Source organism: Panthera onca, chromosome D4 (assembly GCF_046562875.1).
Source record: "Panthera onca isolate mPanOnc1 chromosome D4, mPanOnc1 haplotype 2, whole genome shotgun sequence".
In the NCBI taxonomy this organism is placed as follows: Eukaryota; Metazoa; Chordata; class Mammalia; order Carnivora; family Felidae; genus Panthera; species Panthera onca.
This window is the reverse complement of record NC_138351.1, coordinates 51,346,930-51,363,961: the sequence shown is the minus strand read 5'-3', so window position 1 is coordinate 51,363,961 and position 17,032 is coordinate 51,346,930. Positions and strand designations below refer to the sequence as shown.

General features: G+C 42.9%; 1 protein-coding gene across 8 annotated transcripts in view; it reads left to right on the top strand.

Moving 5' to 3' along the window:
- MOB3B (MOB kinase activator 3B) overlaps nt 1-17,032 on the top strand; it is a 203,878-nt gene that overhangs the window by 76,821 nt on the left and 110,025 nt on the right. For all 8 annotated transcript variants that reach the window (XM_060609600.3, XM_060609596.3, XM_060609603.3 and 5 more), the window contains one exon: nt 1,896-2,518. In XM_060609600.3, coding sequence (XP_060465583.1) covers nt 2,101-2,518 — 418 coding nt within the window. In that variant the 5' untranslated portion in view covers nt 1,896-2,100. The remainder of the gene's footprint in view (nt 1-1,895; nt 2,519-17,032) is intronic.

Below are 17,032 nucleotides of genomic sequence, written 5' to 3'. Positions count from 1 at the left end.
ACGCCGCCCAAGTGTCATTTCAGTGAAAACCTAATTGGAAGAGGGTGAGATTGAGAGGGAGGAAGTGAGCAGACAGAGGCTGCAGAGAGTGGCCAGGGGAGGCATCATCTGAATGATCAGCAGTTCTGCGCAAAGAGCAGTGTGTGAGAGGGAATACCAGTGTCTCAGGTGTTTTTGTTTTTATGTTTTTGCCTGAATAACTTTAGGTTGATTGCATCACCAAGCCATGCTTGAGTGTGGAATAGCAAAACCCCATCTAAGTCGAGATCATGCTCCAAGTTCATTTTCACAGATTCCACGATGGGCTCTTCTGAATCTGGCCACAGCTGTTGGCCCATTTTACTAGGGCTTGACCCCTGCGTGGATCATTTATCTCCTTTCTGTTTCTAAGCCACAGGACACCATCTTTACCTCCAGCCAGTCTACACTTGTGGTCTTTGGGGAATATGTGGATGGAGAGTCTGGGTATAGAGATTTCATGAACAAGCAGGAGAGACAGGTTGAAGGGCATCACTTTTTAGAATAGGAGGCTATGTGGACAGAGCATTTGCTAGGAGTCAGGAAACTGGATTTTAATCCTACCTTTGCCTGTACTAGCTATGTTGTTAGGCAAGTAATTTTATCTCTTAGAGACCCAGGTATAATAACTACCACACATCTACTATAAACCACACCAAAATTTTGTAAGGGTCAAATGAGATAGGGAAGAGAGCACTGAAAACCAAAGCTGCATTTTCTAAAATGATAGCCACTAGCTGCATGTGACCATTTGAATTTCAATTCATTAAAATTCAATAAAATGAAAAGTTCAGTGCCTCAGTCACACTAGCCACATTTCAAGTGCTCCATAGGCACATACGGCTGGTGAGTACCATATTAGACAACAAAGATATGGAACATTTGCATTATCACAGAAAGTTTTATTGTACACCTCTGCCTCAGAACTCTAAGGTGTGATACCAAAGATGTAAAGGATGAAGTTAGAGGAGTGATAAATGCTGTCATAGTTGAGGATTCTTGGAAACAGACAAAACCTACTCAAGTTAGTTGAAGTAAAACAAGGGATTTATTCGGCAAATTCAGGGTAAACGTATGGATCTCAAGAGCTGGAATCATAGCTAGGCTTCAAAAACAACTAGAACCAATTCCTAGAAGCTTATCAGGAACTCAAGAAGCCACTCTCCTCACTGTTTCTCTTTTTCTCTTGTCTTCCTTTCCCTGTAGCCACTTGTGCTGTGCTCTCTGTTTCTCTTTGTGTCAATGACTTTTTCCTTTCCTCTCCTTTTTCTTCCTCTCCCCACCCCCCCCATTCTCCTTCCTTCCTCAGCCTTCTCTCCTCCCTCCCCTCTCTGCAGACCAGCTTTCTTAGCTGCACTGCATGCGGTCCAAATAGGGCTCAACCAGGCCCAGTTTTCATTGTTTCTCAGGGACAATGCCTAACAAAGGCTGGGTTCTGATCCTAGATTCCCAGGAGAGACATTAGCCAGTTTGGAATGATAGCCACCCCTGATCCAATCAGCCATATTTAGGAGGATGGGGTAGTGATTCTATGCTTCCTCAATAAAGGCAGTGGGGAGTAGGACAGATGCTGTAAAAAGGAGCATAAAAGGCATGGGGATGGGGCATTGACTAACATGTTCATGTTGACACCTTGGAGAGTTCATTAACCAATGACCACACAGGGAGGAGTTGCCAGAGATTTGACCAAGGCCACGAAGAAAAAGAGTTATTTGCGTGGTTTGAATCATCATCACAGATCCTTGGGGGTTTGGTACCCTCAACATCCTTATACTTGGATGGAAGTAGGTACTGCCAGAGCAAGGTGGAAATCAGATCTAAGCGTTTGTCATTTCTTAAATGCAAACTGTGTACTAGTAAGACCCTTTTCTCTTCAGCCTTTAGGAAGAAACATGAGGTTCTCTTGGAAACTATTCAAGAGGAAGATGGAAGGGGCCGTTTAAAAGCGATTAAAAGCTGCAGACCGCAATACTGGGGCCAGAGGGCTGGCAGTGGAAAACCCTGCTGGGTTGTGACCTCTCACTGAAAAGTTCCAGGTGCCTTTTTGCTTCCTGCAAAAGAAAAGAAGAGAAGGAAAAGACCATGTCCATAGCCTTGAAGCAGGTGTTCAACAAGGACAAGACCTTCCGGCCCAAGAGGAAATTTGAACCTGGCACACAGAGGTTTGAGCTCCACAAACGGGCTCAGGCGTCGCTCAACTCAGGTGTGGACCTGAAGGCGGCCGTGCAGCTGCCCAGTGGGGAGGACCAGAACGACTGGGTGGCAGTGCACGTGGTGGACTTCTTCAATAGGATCAACCTCATCTATGGCACCATCTGTGAGTTCTGTACCGAGCAGACCTGCCCTGTGATGTCAGGGGGCCCCAAATATGAGTATCGCTGGCAGGATGACCTCAAGTACAAGAAGCCAACTGCCCTGCCAGCTCCCCAGTACATGAACCTCCTTATGGATTGGATCGAGGTCCAGATCAACAATGAGGACATATTTCCAACATGCGTGGGTAAGTCCATGACCAGCTTCTTGCTTGTTTTGGTGCATCCCACCCAAGCTCAGAAAGTTTGCAGGGGCTTCTTCTAGGGTCTGTCCTTGAATGCTGGGTGGCACCCTATCAGTGTTTCCCTAACATCCATCGTACTTGCAGTGTCTTTTTTCAGATCTAAGAACCTCCTTGAAATTAAAAAAAAAATCATTTGTGGACTACTTACAATTATTTTGTGGACCTCAGTGGTATAGGTACCACATGCTAGAGAGCATTGCCTTGCTGAGATGTTAGATTTGATCTTGCTGGTTTCTTTAGGACTACATTCCAGACTCACCCAGTTAGCCATGTAGAATTTTCACTTTTTGGATAATTAACTAAAGTTACATTAACTCTGGTGCATTTATTGGTATTCATCTCTCAGGTTAAGGAATCCCAGTGTGAGAATGCATGGATTTGTTTGGGGATCAAGCAAACAGGGGTTGGCCTTCTGGGGAAATAAAAATCCTGGCATCTGTTCTTACCACTCCTGATCATTTGTTATTAATTCCAGGTTGTATTAGTAACTCTGGACCCATGTGTAGCTGCTAGACCCACTAGAACTTGAAATGCAAATGCTTTCATTTGTGTGGTGCTCTGAGCTATAAAACTCTTCAAGGGGAAGGACCAAACCTTATCTCCCTTTTATATTTCTTTATGCTTCTGATAATTGGATTTGCCATGCACCGACAGGCTGAATTTAAAGTTCAGGGGGGTTTTAGGCATCAGATTCAATAGGAATGAGCCACCTCCTATGTGTCTCCAGTGTCTAGCACAGTGCCCTGGAACTTTGTAGGCCCTCAGGAAATATTTGTGGAATGATTGAAAAAATACTTGTGCTCTTAGACAGTAGTATTAAAAAAGCTCTGAGATGGTTGGGATATAAAAGAAGCATTTGGAGCACATTGTTGAGATCACCTCTAGATGGGATGTGTGTATCCCCCCTGTGGTATATGGAAGTTGAGGTGGGGCGTATGGAAGTAATTAAGCTAAACCGGGCTGGGAGGGGAGTGTATAAATTGATTAGGGCGGTATGTGCATCTTGAAATATTCAGCACACACACCAATTTGCTCAGAATCACTGTATTGCCTTGATTTGCCCAGCTCTCTCATGCGCTTGCCCTATGCTGTCCCTTGCTAGGGAAGGAGGTGGTGTGTGTGGTAATGCAAACTCCCTTGGCTCACCAGCACAGGAGGAAGAAGGCAGGGTTCAGAAACTCCCCTGGCCGTATCATAGGCACCTTGGAAGGGGTGGGAATTTCTTAGGTTCGTGGTTTTTGTACTTTCACTGGCTGGCAGAGGCTTCTTTTTTTTGCTAGGAGGAGTTTTCCCAACTGCCAATTCTCTGTGCAGAACATGTGATAGCAATAAAGATAAATAAATTTGGGCAATGATACCTCCTCTTTGTCTTTCCCCTTCTGTTTCTACTCCTTGATGCTTTGAACTCTGGGCACTTCTGCTGTCTCTGGCAGCTGTGATTACCACATAGAGTTGGTGACCAGAAATAACATCACAGAACCATGGTGTGTTACTTGAGAGTAAGGAAGCTTCTGGCAGTCTGCTTGGAAACTAGGACATAATAGATGGTTTTAGACTTTCCTTGGAGGAAATCAGCAGATGCCGCCATATCCCCTAGAGTAATAGACCTTGCTGTCTTTTTCCAGACATTTCGTTAGCCATTCAGTGGGCTTGCAGACCGTGCTCACCTCATCAGAGTCCTCTGTTGGCTCCAGAGTACATTGGCGTCCTGAGAGATCTTAGCAGGCGCACCATGGTTTTCTTTCTTTCTTTTCTTTTTGCCCATGGAAAATAAGTTTGGGAACTGCTGAATGAAACCAGTTTCTTTACTGCAGGACTTTTAATATGCTAATGTGCATTATAATTCTCCAAGAAAGGAATACTTTAGTGTGTAGTATTTCCTAATTTGAATGTGTATCTTTTTTTGCTTTTAATGAACACCATTAGCATCTTTTGAGAAATGTTTATCTATATAAGTTAGAGGGGTCAAACATTTGTTTCTATCAGAATTCTTTGGGCCTTCTGTTCAAAATACAAATTCTTTGCCCTTCCCCCTTAACAACTAAATTAGAATATCTTAGATGAGACCTAAGAATCTGCACTTTCAGTAAGCACCCACCTCTCCTCTCTTTAACTGCCCAGAATGCTTTGCATTCCCCCCAGAAACAGTCTATTTCTTACCTCTCTGGTTTTATCCATCTTGTTTGGATGGAATTCCCCATCTTCTCTAACTAGTGAATTCTCATGCCTCTGTGAAGCTTTTCACCCGTCAGAATGCACGCTCCTTAAAATTACGGAATATGTTTTGTTCACTTGAATATTCTAGCACAAAGTCCTGTCTTGGTGCCTTATAAATTGTTGAATGGGTGGATGGGTGGATAGATGGATGGAAGAATGGAGTAAAAATGATCTTTACAAAGACCCAACATGTCTGTAGTGCCAGGGACCAAAAGTTAAATAGATCTGAATCCCTTTATCAGCATCCTTGGAATATCCTGCACCTTGCCTTCACAGAGTTTAGTTATCTCTTATTTTTCCAAGATGAAATGTTAGGGGTCAGTAAAAACCACCACCATCCACCATCACCTCGAAGGTCTTCATCAGCATCCTGCTCACCTCTACTATTTGCCCTTGCATAATATTGTTGCTATGTTTTGAAAAAAATTTATCTCTAGGAGCCACTTTCTCTGTTAGAATTCATTTCCTCCTCTTCTTCCTCCCCCTGATTCCAGCCCACTTTTCTTCTTTTTGATCTTTGTACTGCGGTGAGTCATTATCATGGAAATGATCAAGATGTCTGTCAGGATAAAGTAAAAGAAGAATTCTCTGCAAACAGCAGACCCTGGGTGGATGAGACATGGGGAGTTCTGCTTAGCATTACAGCTTTGAATCCCAGGCATATTTCTGTGTTCTTGCCTGGGAATTGGGAGGGGTTCAAACTTCACCTCCTCCCCACTGTGATCCAAGGAAATAGGACCGGAAAATACTGACAGATGTGAAGGCTTCACCCTCAGTTAGGTATTAAAGGATATAAACAGCTGTTGATCTCTACCATTGAAACATGAGGGAAAGAAAAGCTTTCATCGGTTCCTGGATCCTAGTTTAACTAGGATACCCAGACTGTTTCGAAGTCGAGCTTTCTCAGTTGGGAGAATACCAAACAGATGTGGCTTCTTTGTGAACCAGAGTTTCTTTCACTCCCCCTCGATCCCCTTTAGCTTCCTTTGTTAAAAAGTCAACAGATGTCCCGGTTAAAGCTTCTAAGACAGCAGTAACTTCAGAAGCACAGGCCACCTCCTCCTCTTCCATTGTATCTCCTCAACCACTCTTAGAGATAACAACAGAAAAATAGCCACAGCCTTCTTTTTTATTCTGTTGCCTGTCTTGTTAACAATAATTTTTATGTTCTAGCCCCCAGCTTCTCTGTTCTTGTTATATAATAGGATGTAATATCTTAGTTCTGACACTAAGAAAAAAAGTGAGTGGAAAACTTAGAGCTCCTCCAACTCATGTTTTTAAAAAGCCTCTGAACAGGAGGAATAAGAACATTTAAAAATTAATTACATGATCTCACCTACCTTTATGGTTTATATTAGATGGGTGTCAGGGAAGGAATGGGAGAGAGGCGAAGGAGGGGACTCACATCTACTGAGCCTGCCAAGTGCCACTGTTAATCTTTAATTCTTGCAATAACTCAGTTAATTAAATATTCCATTTTACCAGTGAGGATGCTGACATTTAAACAACGTAAGGGGCTTTCCCAAGGCTGTACAGCTAATATGTCATTTAGAAGTGAGAATTTGGGGGGTGCCTGGGTGGTTCAGTCTGTTAAGGGTCCAACTGTTGATCTCAGTTCAAGTCTTGTTCTCACGGTCATGAGTTCAAGCCCCGCATTGAGCTCTGTGCTGGGCGTGGAGCCTACTTAAAAAAAAGAAGAAGGAGAAGGGGAAAGGGAAGGAGAAGGAAGTCAGAGTTTGGGCTCAAGAGTAGACAAAAATCTATGTCCTTGTTTCCTACTACCATTCATAGTATGTATTATTATTTTGCAAGTTTTCCTTCACATGGCTAAAGATTTCTCAGTCAGTGGTTTTAGGAAGTTGTTTAGGATGGAGAAAATTTTAGAAACCCCAATTTTGTATTAACTTTTAAGGAAGTGGTTTTTAGTTTTTGTTTTATTTTGTTTTTGTTTGTTCCTATTTAAAAAATCACCTCTGAAACGCCTTAAGTGTGTGCCCAAGCACTTTAACTGTTTCCATGTTCCATTCCAAGATTGGCGAAGGGATGACTTTGCCAATGCGTTTTGTGGGCCCACAATGACCTGTTACTGCCATTCATTCATTCATTCATTCAATAAATGTTTGTCCGGCACCTGCTCGGAAGCAAGCCCTATTTTAGGCACTAAGAGAGGAAAGCAGAATTCATGTCCTTGAGCCTTTCCATAATGTCCAGAAGATCTAGTTCCTCTGTACGGTTTTCCGAAATGAGTAGTTTGCTCAGTGGTCAAGTGCACTGTGGGAATAGTCACATCCCTTTGGCAATCTTTCTCATGAGGCTACAGCTGAGTTTCATCCTCTCTCAAAATATTGTGGCAGGAAACATGAGACTATAAAAATGTCCATAGGGAGAACTTTTCAGACACGAGGTGTCAGGGAACTGAGTTTATAATTAGCCTTTAAATTTTAACTTATTTTTTATTGCATGGCTCCCGCATTTTTTTTTGTTTTGATATAAATCTGTATAACACTGGAAAGACAGAATGTACATCAACAAAATATATTTACGATGTGGTAGGACTAGCACTGGACTTGTAGACAGAGACTTAAATTTATTCAACTGCTCTGCCATTACAAGGTGTTATGTGACATTGGTAGACACATAACTTCTGAGCTTACATTTCTGTTTGTAAACTGACGATTGTAATTCGATCTCACGGGACTATTGTAAGGATTAAATGAGGCAGTGTGAGTAAAAACACAGAGCCCAGAGCCCTAATCACCCATAAGAGGTGCTGGAAAAAACAAATGTGTTCATTGCTTTTCTGTCTCTGCATACATTTCTGCATAACTAACAACAAAAAATCCTGGAGACCACTAGGCGGTTTCTGAACAGTATCCCTAGAAAAATAAAATAAATGCATTGTAAAAGACTCAACAAGATTTTTAAAAGTTAGCAGTCTTCATTGCTGAATCACTCTGTGATGGGGTTGTAAATACTACAGGTTGTCATCTCTCAAAGACTTTGGGAAATTTCATTGGTTTTTAAGGAGCTAGGTCAAATCCTGGTTTGGGGGATGAACACATAACTATTTAGGGAAAAAGACATTTGGTTGTGTCTTCTTGCTTGGTTTTCAGAAGACTGAGTACTAAACCTGCCCATGTGCAGTGTGAAACCAGCCAACCTCAGCAGAGGGTGGGCACAGGTTAGCTGGAGAAGAGGGGAGATAGCCTACTAGTCACATCTAGGATCAGCTACTCATTAAAATCAGTGTTGGGCAAGGTTACCTGGATTTGATCTCTCAAGAGGATGGGGAAGGGGTTCTCAGGCAGCTTAGTGCCAAGAATGGAGCCCCCATTCATAAGGTAGCCTTGTGAACTAGCAAGTTTTCCCAAGGCTCTGGAAACATGATTTGCCTTTGGGATCTGAGAAACTGTTTGGCTTTCTAAGAATTTGCAACATCTTGTGTCTGTGATATTCATATCCCAGAATCAACACCACCCTTGATTTCCCCCTGCCTGTTGTATCACATGTTAAATCCTCTCTGGAAAAAGTCCTAAGACAAACCCAATAGTCACAGCAAGGGATGTGAAAATAGACAGGGCCCTGCATCTGATACAAATTGTACAAGGTCCTTTCTGATGGGAACTCCAAGGTTCTGCTCTTTTTTCAGAACTTGCCTCCTCTAGATTCTGATGCTACCCAAGTTTGTTCAGTTTTATATTCATGGAAGATATGCAGACACAGCTGAATCCATTCTTTCCTACCCCCACTGGCTACTGGAGAATTGATGGTCCATTGTGGATGGTCACAATTCCTTGCCTTGTTAACGCAATACTACAGTGGCTTGGTGGCTCAGTTAATGAGGACAGTGTTGAATAACCACCCCGACTTAACAAACCCCAAGAGATAGCTCCGAAAAATAGTGAGTGCTAAGAAGCAGAAAGGAAGAGAAGCAGATACAGGTAGCTCAGAGGGCCTGAAGACTGCCCTGTAAAGTAAGGCTAATCACCTGCTGTCCCAACCTGCACTGAATTCTCCATTACCTGTGCTATGTAATTTTAATGGGCCATATCTCAGGTGACAGGTTGTTACATCTCAGCATCAGCTGGGAAGGGAAAAGGGATATGTGATATTCAGTGGAAAACAGAGATGAAAAACAAAAGTTGTACTGGGGTGGGGGTGGGGCATCTGCAGCTTTAACTTGTTGGTGATTGTAGACATGGTGTCCTTCCTTAGCCAACAAAGGCTGCACTGTGGAGGTGAGTGCTGCACGGGCCCGCTCAGAGCCATGCTGTAAGGGATGTGGAAATATATCTGGAAGTGCAGTGGGATGGACCACAGTGACCTAACCAGAACTCTTGCCCAGAACAGAGTATGGAGTTGGAGGGAACAGTTGTACAAGCCACTTGAAGTGAGGAGGACACCCACGTACTGGTTCTGGAATTCCCAACTGATTTCTAAAGAGAGCACAGGTTTACCTGAGTAGGGGCATCCACACAGCCCTGACACCAGAGGTCTCCAGCTCTACCCTCCTGACCAGTGCTCTGAACTCCCTTTACGTAGGGTATAGATTCTTAAATAATGCCATTTTGAAGGGAGATAAAATGATGTGCCTGCCTCAGATCCCCATGTGTGGAGAATGATTCACTGGCTTTTCCTTTAAAATAACTTACAGGTCTAGGGGCGTGTGTTGTCTTCTGGAGACAGGACCTTTTTGTCATTTTATCTTTAAAAACTCATGCTAAATGCGTAGTCTTAAGTGATAATTCTATCCATGTTTTCCTTCACATAATCATTTTTTTCCATTAAGTTTTCTTCTAGTAGAATGGATGCTCTGGGAAAATGAGCCAGTTTGAAGCAGGGAGTAGGGGGGCAGTAAAAAGCAACAAAAGCATTAGTGTCTGTCAGACGTGACTTTGAATCCCAGTTATCAACTTTTACTAGCAGAATTTCAGTCTCTCTAAGCTTATTTTTTCATCTATAAAATGCATCTAACAGAACCTACTTCTTGGGATTATTGAAGGTATTAAATAACATGCTACCTTTCAAACACTCCGCTCAGCGTTAGATATGCTTTAAATGTTAGTTCCCTCAGTATCACACAGTATCAATGTGATGAAATAGACTCATCAGGTAAATTGAGGTAAAAAAGAGCCTCGGATAAAAATCAAGCATTATAGGGGTGCCTGGATAGCTCAGTTGGTTAAGCGTCCGACTTCGGCTCAGGTCATGATATCGTGGTTCATGGGTTCAAGCCCCGTGTCGGGCTCTGTGCTGACAGCTCAGAGCCTGGAGCCCATTTCACATTCTGTGTCTTCCTCTCTCTCTACCCTTCCCCTGCTTGCGCTCTGTCTCTCAAAAATGAATAAACATTAAAAAAAATTTTAAAACCAATCAGGCATTATATCAAGCATTTGACTGTGGAGTCGATCATCCATGTTGCCTTCCTCTTTTGCTACATCTGATGGAACCAGTGGAAAAAAGGGCAAACTTTTATGGGATGAGATTAAGTTTGCTTGGCCTTGACAGCCAGAAGCAGGAACAGGTCCACAATGGAACTTCAGAAGATCCTTCACATGCATGGCATATGTGGCCTGCACCTAGCTGATTCCACCTTCTTGTTTCCACTACAGGATACAGCATTCCACATAACACTCTGCACTAAGTAGACACCTGGAGAACTAATTACTACTACACAGGTATAGATTGATTGGCCACTGCCATACAGTTCATATTGCAGAACAGATGTATCCCTGAAAAATGTGAAGGAGTTGAATTTTTTGTTACTTGGCTAATATTTTCATTTCTCAGAGAAAGTTCAATATTTAAAGAAAGCTTGTCAAAGAATCCCTTTATGGGGCGCCTGGGTGGCTCAGTCAGTTAAGTGTCCGACTTCAGCTCAGGTCACGATCTCGCGGTCCGTGAGTTCAAGCCCCGTGTCGGGCTCTGGGCTGATGGCTCAGAGCCTGGAGCCTGCTTCCGATTCTGTGTCTCCCTCTCTCTCTGCCCCTCCCCCGTTCATGCTCTGTCTCTCTCTGTCTCAAAAATAAATAAAATGTTTAAAAAAAAAAGAATCCCTTTATTAGGTGAATACCTCTTTAGCGATGTGTCTGATTGATTCTCAGTGCATGCCTCTAGAAGTTAAAGTGTTTGTCTTTGTGGAGACTCAAACTGAATTGTTAGTTTTCTCACAGGAAAAGGAGGCATCGTTCTTGAAAAGAAGCAATAGGCTTTCGGTGTTTCTACATCATTCAGCCCAGGTTCTCAAGAACGGAGAGCATGGATGATTTGAGGGGGAAACTCTAGCCAATTGTAGAGTGTTTGTTTTGTTGCCCACTCCCTGAGTCATATCATCCAGGAAACTGCCAGAAAAGAGAGGCTGAAGTGTGGGAGCCCTAATGCTTGCAGCCCAGTGGAGCCTCAGCATCTGGGGACCAGCAAGCATTACTTGTGGATGACTTCCTTCAGCATCACCTTGGTTGCTGGGCCCATCTGAGGAGTCCTATGAGGAATCTTTCAAGGAGCAGAGGGAAGGCAGTTGTTGAATACTGGGGATTTGCCTGGTATGGCCTCTCATCAAATATAAACCATTCATATTTTGCCATCCCAGAGTAGGGAAGAAAAAGCGGGTAGCTGAGGGAGTCTGTCTTCCCAGGTCTTGGAAGACGAAATGGGAGCAAATATGTCAATGACATACCGAGAGACTGTCTTTGGACAGGAACTGTCAAAATATATGGGATGTGTTTTGATGGCTTTATTTTTATTTTCCAAAAATAGTGTAGAATTAATGGCTGATTGTCAGTCCAGGTTCAAATCTGTTCCTGTCTTTGTGGACTGTGTGACTTGGCAAGCCCTGAATCTCTCTGAGCTGTTTCCTCATCTGGAAAATGGGGGCGGGTAATGATAATATCCACTTTGTAAGGTTATGAGAATTAAGTGTCATAACGCACATGAAGCTCTTAGTGAGTTCCCGGTAGAGAGTTAAGTGCTGAATAAATTTGAGCTTTATTTCCTTTTCATAGTAATGTAAAAAGGGAAGGCTTGTGATTTATTGGAGCTTCTAATGCCTGATTACAGAGGAGAATTTCTCCTGCTGCATTCTCTCCACATTTCTATCTGAAGTAAAATTGAGAGAAGTTATCAATGACAATTACAATAGTTACCTTGAAAAAAAATAATTTTTATGGATCTCAGTTAATAATCAAAACTTGAACAACAGCTGAAAGTAATAGATTCCATTTTAAACGTGGGGCAGGAATTCCAAAATTTAAAATACAGCCATAGTAATATTAACGAACATGTATTACCTATTCTGGGCCAAGCACTGTGGTAAATTCTTTCCATATATTTTTTTCTAGACCTCACAGAGGCTCTGGTTGACTATTATTATTATCCCTATTTTGAAATGAGGCACCTGAGATGACTCTCTCTCTCCCCAAAGTATGGAGAGAGCTGGAAAGTCAAACAGGGATGGTGAAGCAAGCAAGTAATAACAAAAGGTGCCAGCCACTGTGCCCCTCAGGTTGGACACAAGGACGTGGGGAGCCAGGGCTGCTCAGCAGGAATTGGGAGCACAGAGCAAAGACCTGGTCCATAAACAGTGGAGCCAAGAAGATGAGTAGGTAAGTCCAGGGGCGCCTGGGTGGCTCACTTGGTTAAGCATCTGGCTCTTGATTTTGGCTCAGGTTATGAGCTCAAGGTTCATGGGATCCAGCCCCAGGTCATCGGGCTCTGCGCTGACAGTTCGGAGCCTGCTTGGGATTCTTTCTCCTTCTCTCTCTGCCCCTCCCCCACTTTCTCTCTCTCCCTCCCTCTCTCTGTCTCTCTCTCTCCCCCAAAATAAATAAAAATTTTAAAAATTTAATAAAAAATAAAATAAAAGAAGATGAGCCCAAAGGAGAGAGGGCAAGGAAAAGCCCCTGGGCTTCTGCTCTCCTCCACTCTCCCACCAGTACTTCCCCTTGTCTTTGCGAAAGAACCTGGGAAATATGGTGCAAAGCGTAGGGAATGGATCTGAGAACAAATAGGCAAGTGATTGACTCATGGAGAAAACAGATAAATAACAAATAAATGGATGATATGATTTTAGGTAGTGGTAAGTTCTATGGAGACAGCTAAAGTTGGGACACGGTATTGGGATGCTGCAAGATTTAAATGAGATAGATGTAGAACAGTGCTTCTCAATTTTTTTTTTTTTTTGGTCTCTTAAAAATTATCGCAAATTCCAAAGGCCTTTTGTTTACATGGGTTATGTCTATCAATAGTTACCATTTTAGAAATTATAAGCAGGAAGGCTTACAAATACGTATTCATTGAAAAAAGATAATAAACTCATCACGTACTAACATATAAAACATCTTTCATGAAAAATAACATTTCCCAAAACAAAAAGAATTTGAGTAAGAAGAGTGGCATTGTGGTTTTTGGGTTTTGGTTTTGTTTTGTTTTTTTGTTTTCTTGGTAAATCACTTTAATGTCTGTTGAGAAGACAGCTGGCCTCCCTTATCTGGTTCTGCATTTTGATCTATTGTGAGAGGTTGTTTTAAATTCAAGTCCAGGGTCACAGATAAATAGTTGGAAATGCAGTGGCTTTGTGTACCCCTGGCAGGACCCCCCATGAAAGAACCTCCAGGGTCCTTACAGTACTTTGAAAACCACTGATACAGGTAAAGCAATGGGGAAGCCAGTCCTTTGCACCTACTAGGCACTTGAAATTGTGGTTGAATGAGTGCAAGTTAAAATTGCATTGAGGGTTTGCTGTCCCTTGTGATAATGGTGATTGATACTGGTGACATCGTGATAGTATAAACCAGTTAGATAACACTGTTCCTAGGGCCCCATTGGTCAGTAGGTCATAAGCTTTGTGGTATTTACAGAAATACTGATGGCATTTCACTTCCATGGGCTCAGTTGCGTAGTCTCCTTCTCACAGACTTTTGTAGGACCACCAAAAGAAAGATGCTAATTACTCTCTGGAAAAAAAAATGAACCCTGTTTTCTTTAGTATTGTGTTCACACCAACCTAATGAGCTACTCCAGACTAGACACTTAATTGGTAGTTCTTGATGCGCACATAGGAAGTATTTTAAAATTTGAATGGAATTGCTGTGACATAATTATTGTGCCATACACTTGAATAGCTGGTGGTAGACTACCACCAGTTATTCACCTTGCAAATTTTATGCAACAAGTTTTCAAGTCCAGGGTAGTGTTCTGTCTGAATCTGAGAGGTCATGAATTTCTTCTCTCATCAACTGGCACTCATTCTTACATTCTTACAGAATGCCAACATTAGCCAACACCTAAGTAGTATTTGTAAGCTATTATGGAAAAGAAATTGATTGATTTAGAAAATATTTGCTCTTTTGGATTAGCTGTGACCTGCTCTTTCCATCAGCATAGATAATTGAATTCAGCATTAACTGAGCCCCATGACAAAGGAGACAACCATTAGTCAGGTTTAGGTAGACATGACCCCATTGCTTCAACCTGCAAATGGGCAGATAAGTGTTACCGTCTGCGGACAGACTAATTTTTAAATGAACTTTATAAAATATCTTATGCAGAATGAAATGTGTTTCATTGCTTTGTCAGAGGCAAATCTCACATCTGCCTTTCTGCAGATTGTGTCATATCTAGCTTTGATGTTATGCAGTTGCCATAATGATGTGTACCATTTACTGACCATCTACTATGTAAGTTAATTGCTTTACAAAGTTCACTTGGGTTTAATAACCTTTTTTAGAAAGATGTTTTTTACCTTTTTTCCAAATAAGGAGGCAGTCTCAGAGAAGCACAGGTCACACAGCCTGTAAAGACCTGTAGTAATTTTCTTGACTCCACTGTGTTTTTTCACTATGCCAGGGACCTCTGTGACATGCACTTATGAGGCATGTGCATGCACGCCTTTGCATAAACCCACAGACACAAATATATTCAAAGACTGAGTGAGAGAGGAAAAAAATGAAAGGATAATTTGAAGATGCAAAAAGTTTGGCTTCTCTGTAACACCAAAGCATGAGGCCTTTGCAGAAGAAATCTCGCATGGATGAAGTAAGGTATTTCAAGTCATGGCTTTAATACTTTCTCACTGTGCCTTGACCACTGGGATGTTGACACACAGTATGCTGCAGCTTGGAAGATTGATGCCAGTCAGGCAAACTTCCCATTAATTAATAAGGTGAAACAGATGTTTCAGTGATTTGCATGTGTGTGGTGAGGGTTGATTGTGTGTGTGTGTGTGTGTGTGTGTGTGTGTGTGTGTGTGTGTAAGATTAAATCTCACTGGTTATAAAGAAGAGGAAAAAATAAAAGGATGTGAGGGCATGCCACCTTGCTACATTTAGTGCCCTGTAGTTTCACACTGCATCCCTGAGCAGACCAATATAATACAGTCTTCAGTTTTCAGTCTCATGAGCACTGTGCCTGTGGCTCCCTCTGCCTCCTCTTTTTTGCTCCTTTGTTGTTAACCCTGTTTTCTCTGCTGTAATGCTAGAGGACCTGGGTCATAAGGTAACTATGAGGTCTTAGGAGGCTACATAGCTTGGCATGTAGAAAATGCTTGATAAATATCAACTAACGTGGTTCCTGATAATATTGTCTCTACCGTATATCTGCAAAGTAGTTGCTGTGTCTTTCTCCCACAGAAGAAGCTGCACATGCCAATTAATAAATAGTTGAGGCTCCCAGAACTAAAGACCCTGGAGACCTTAAGACCCTCGACAGGCAGGGTCAGAAGCAGGTTTCTGAATTTTTTGCAGAGGTGGACTTTTCAGCCATGGTTTCTCAGTCACCCCCTCAGACAGTTGACCCTTCAGGGCCCATGAAATTGTTTTTAGACCTAAAACATGTTGACTGTTAAAATAGCCATGGAATCTGACTGCCTTTATCAGTCTATGATGACTCACGGGGCTGATTGGACCTGATGTTATTTCAGGTGTCACAGGTATATGTTTCACCTCCTGCAGCTCCCTGGCCTCCCCGCGGTGCTATCCAGCAGCTGGCCTTTGAGCGAGGTCCACGGGGGCACTCTGTCAGCTCATGAGAAATACGACCAAAAGCAGGGCTCAAGTTTTTCAGATATAATAGGGTAGCCCTTTCCAAGACCGTTTGAAAAGGGGATGTTATCAAAGTGAACCTTTTAAACTATCCAAAATTGATCTATACGGACAGGTTTCTTGAAAAAGCTAGATTTCAGAACTAGGTTCGGGGTTATTAATTCAACAGCTATTTATTAAACACCTCCATATTCCAAGTACTGTATTCATCAGTGGGATACATGCCTACCTCTCAGGGTCTCCTCCACACCCCTAAGAGCCAACAGTTGGAGCATTTCACCCACCAGAGGCTCTGTCTTCCCAGGTTTTAGTGACTGTCTGGACTCTCCTAATGTTGTTTATCAGGCTGACCCCACACTCCCAAATTCCAAGACCAGGAAGCGAATTCTTTCCCGGAGTTCTACCTTGTACCCCAGTCACAGACTGGCATCTCACCTGTCTGCCCAGTTGTGCCCATATTGGAGTCACTTTGGGTGTCCAGGCTGATCACAGGATCCACACTGCTTGATGCCATCCCCTCCCATGCTGACCGCTGGCCAGCCCCTGGTTCCTGTGCCACAGCACTCTGCCATCTGCTGCCGCTCCATGGGCTGCCTCCCGCTAAATTTGCCCCAAAGCACCTGCCTCATCCTCACAGATCTCTCGGGGGTCCTAAACCTCATGCTGCTGAAGAGGGCATCCTACCATCAACTTAGCAGAAGCTCTGAAGCCAGACACAGCTTCAGGCTGGGCACTGTGCTTTGAGCAGGGAGCAACTGAGGCTCGCAGGCTGGGCAGGAATGGGCCTCTGAATCAAGCTTCCTCTAGCTGATACCGCTCAGGCTTTTTCTTTTTCTTTTCTTTTTAATTTGTTTTAATGTTTATTTTTGAGAGAGAGAGAGAGGGAGAGAGAGAGCAGGGGAGGGGCAGAGAGAGGGAGACACAGAAGCTGAAGCGGGCTCCAGGCTCCGAGCTGTCAGCATAGAGCCTAATGCTGGGCTCGAACTCACGAACCATGAGAGCACCGTCTGAGCCGAAGTCAGACGCTTAACCCACTGAGCCACCCAAGTGCCCCCTGCTCAGGCTTTTTCTAAGGTTAAAACTCTGCTCCTCTGCCGGAGCTGAAGTGTAGTAAAAGACTGAGTGGCTAAGAGATGGTGCAGCCCCTTCTTTTTTTTTTTTTTTTTTAATTTTTTTTTTACATTTATTTATTTTTGAGAGACAG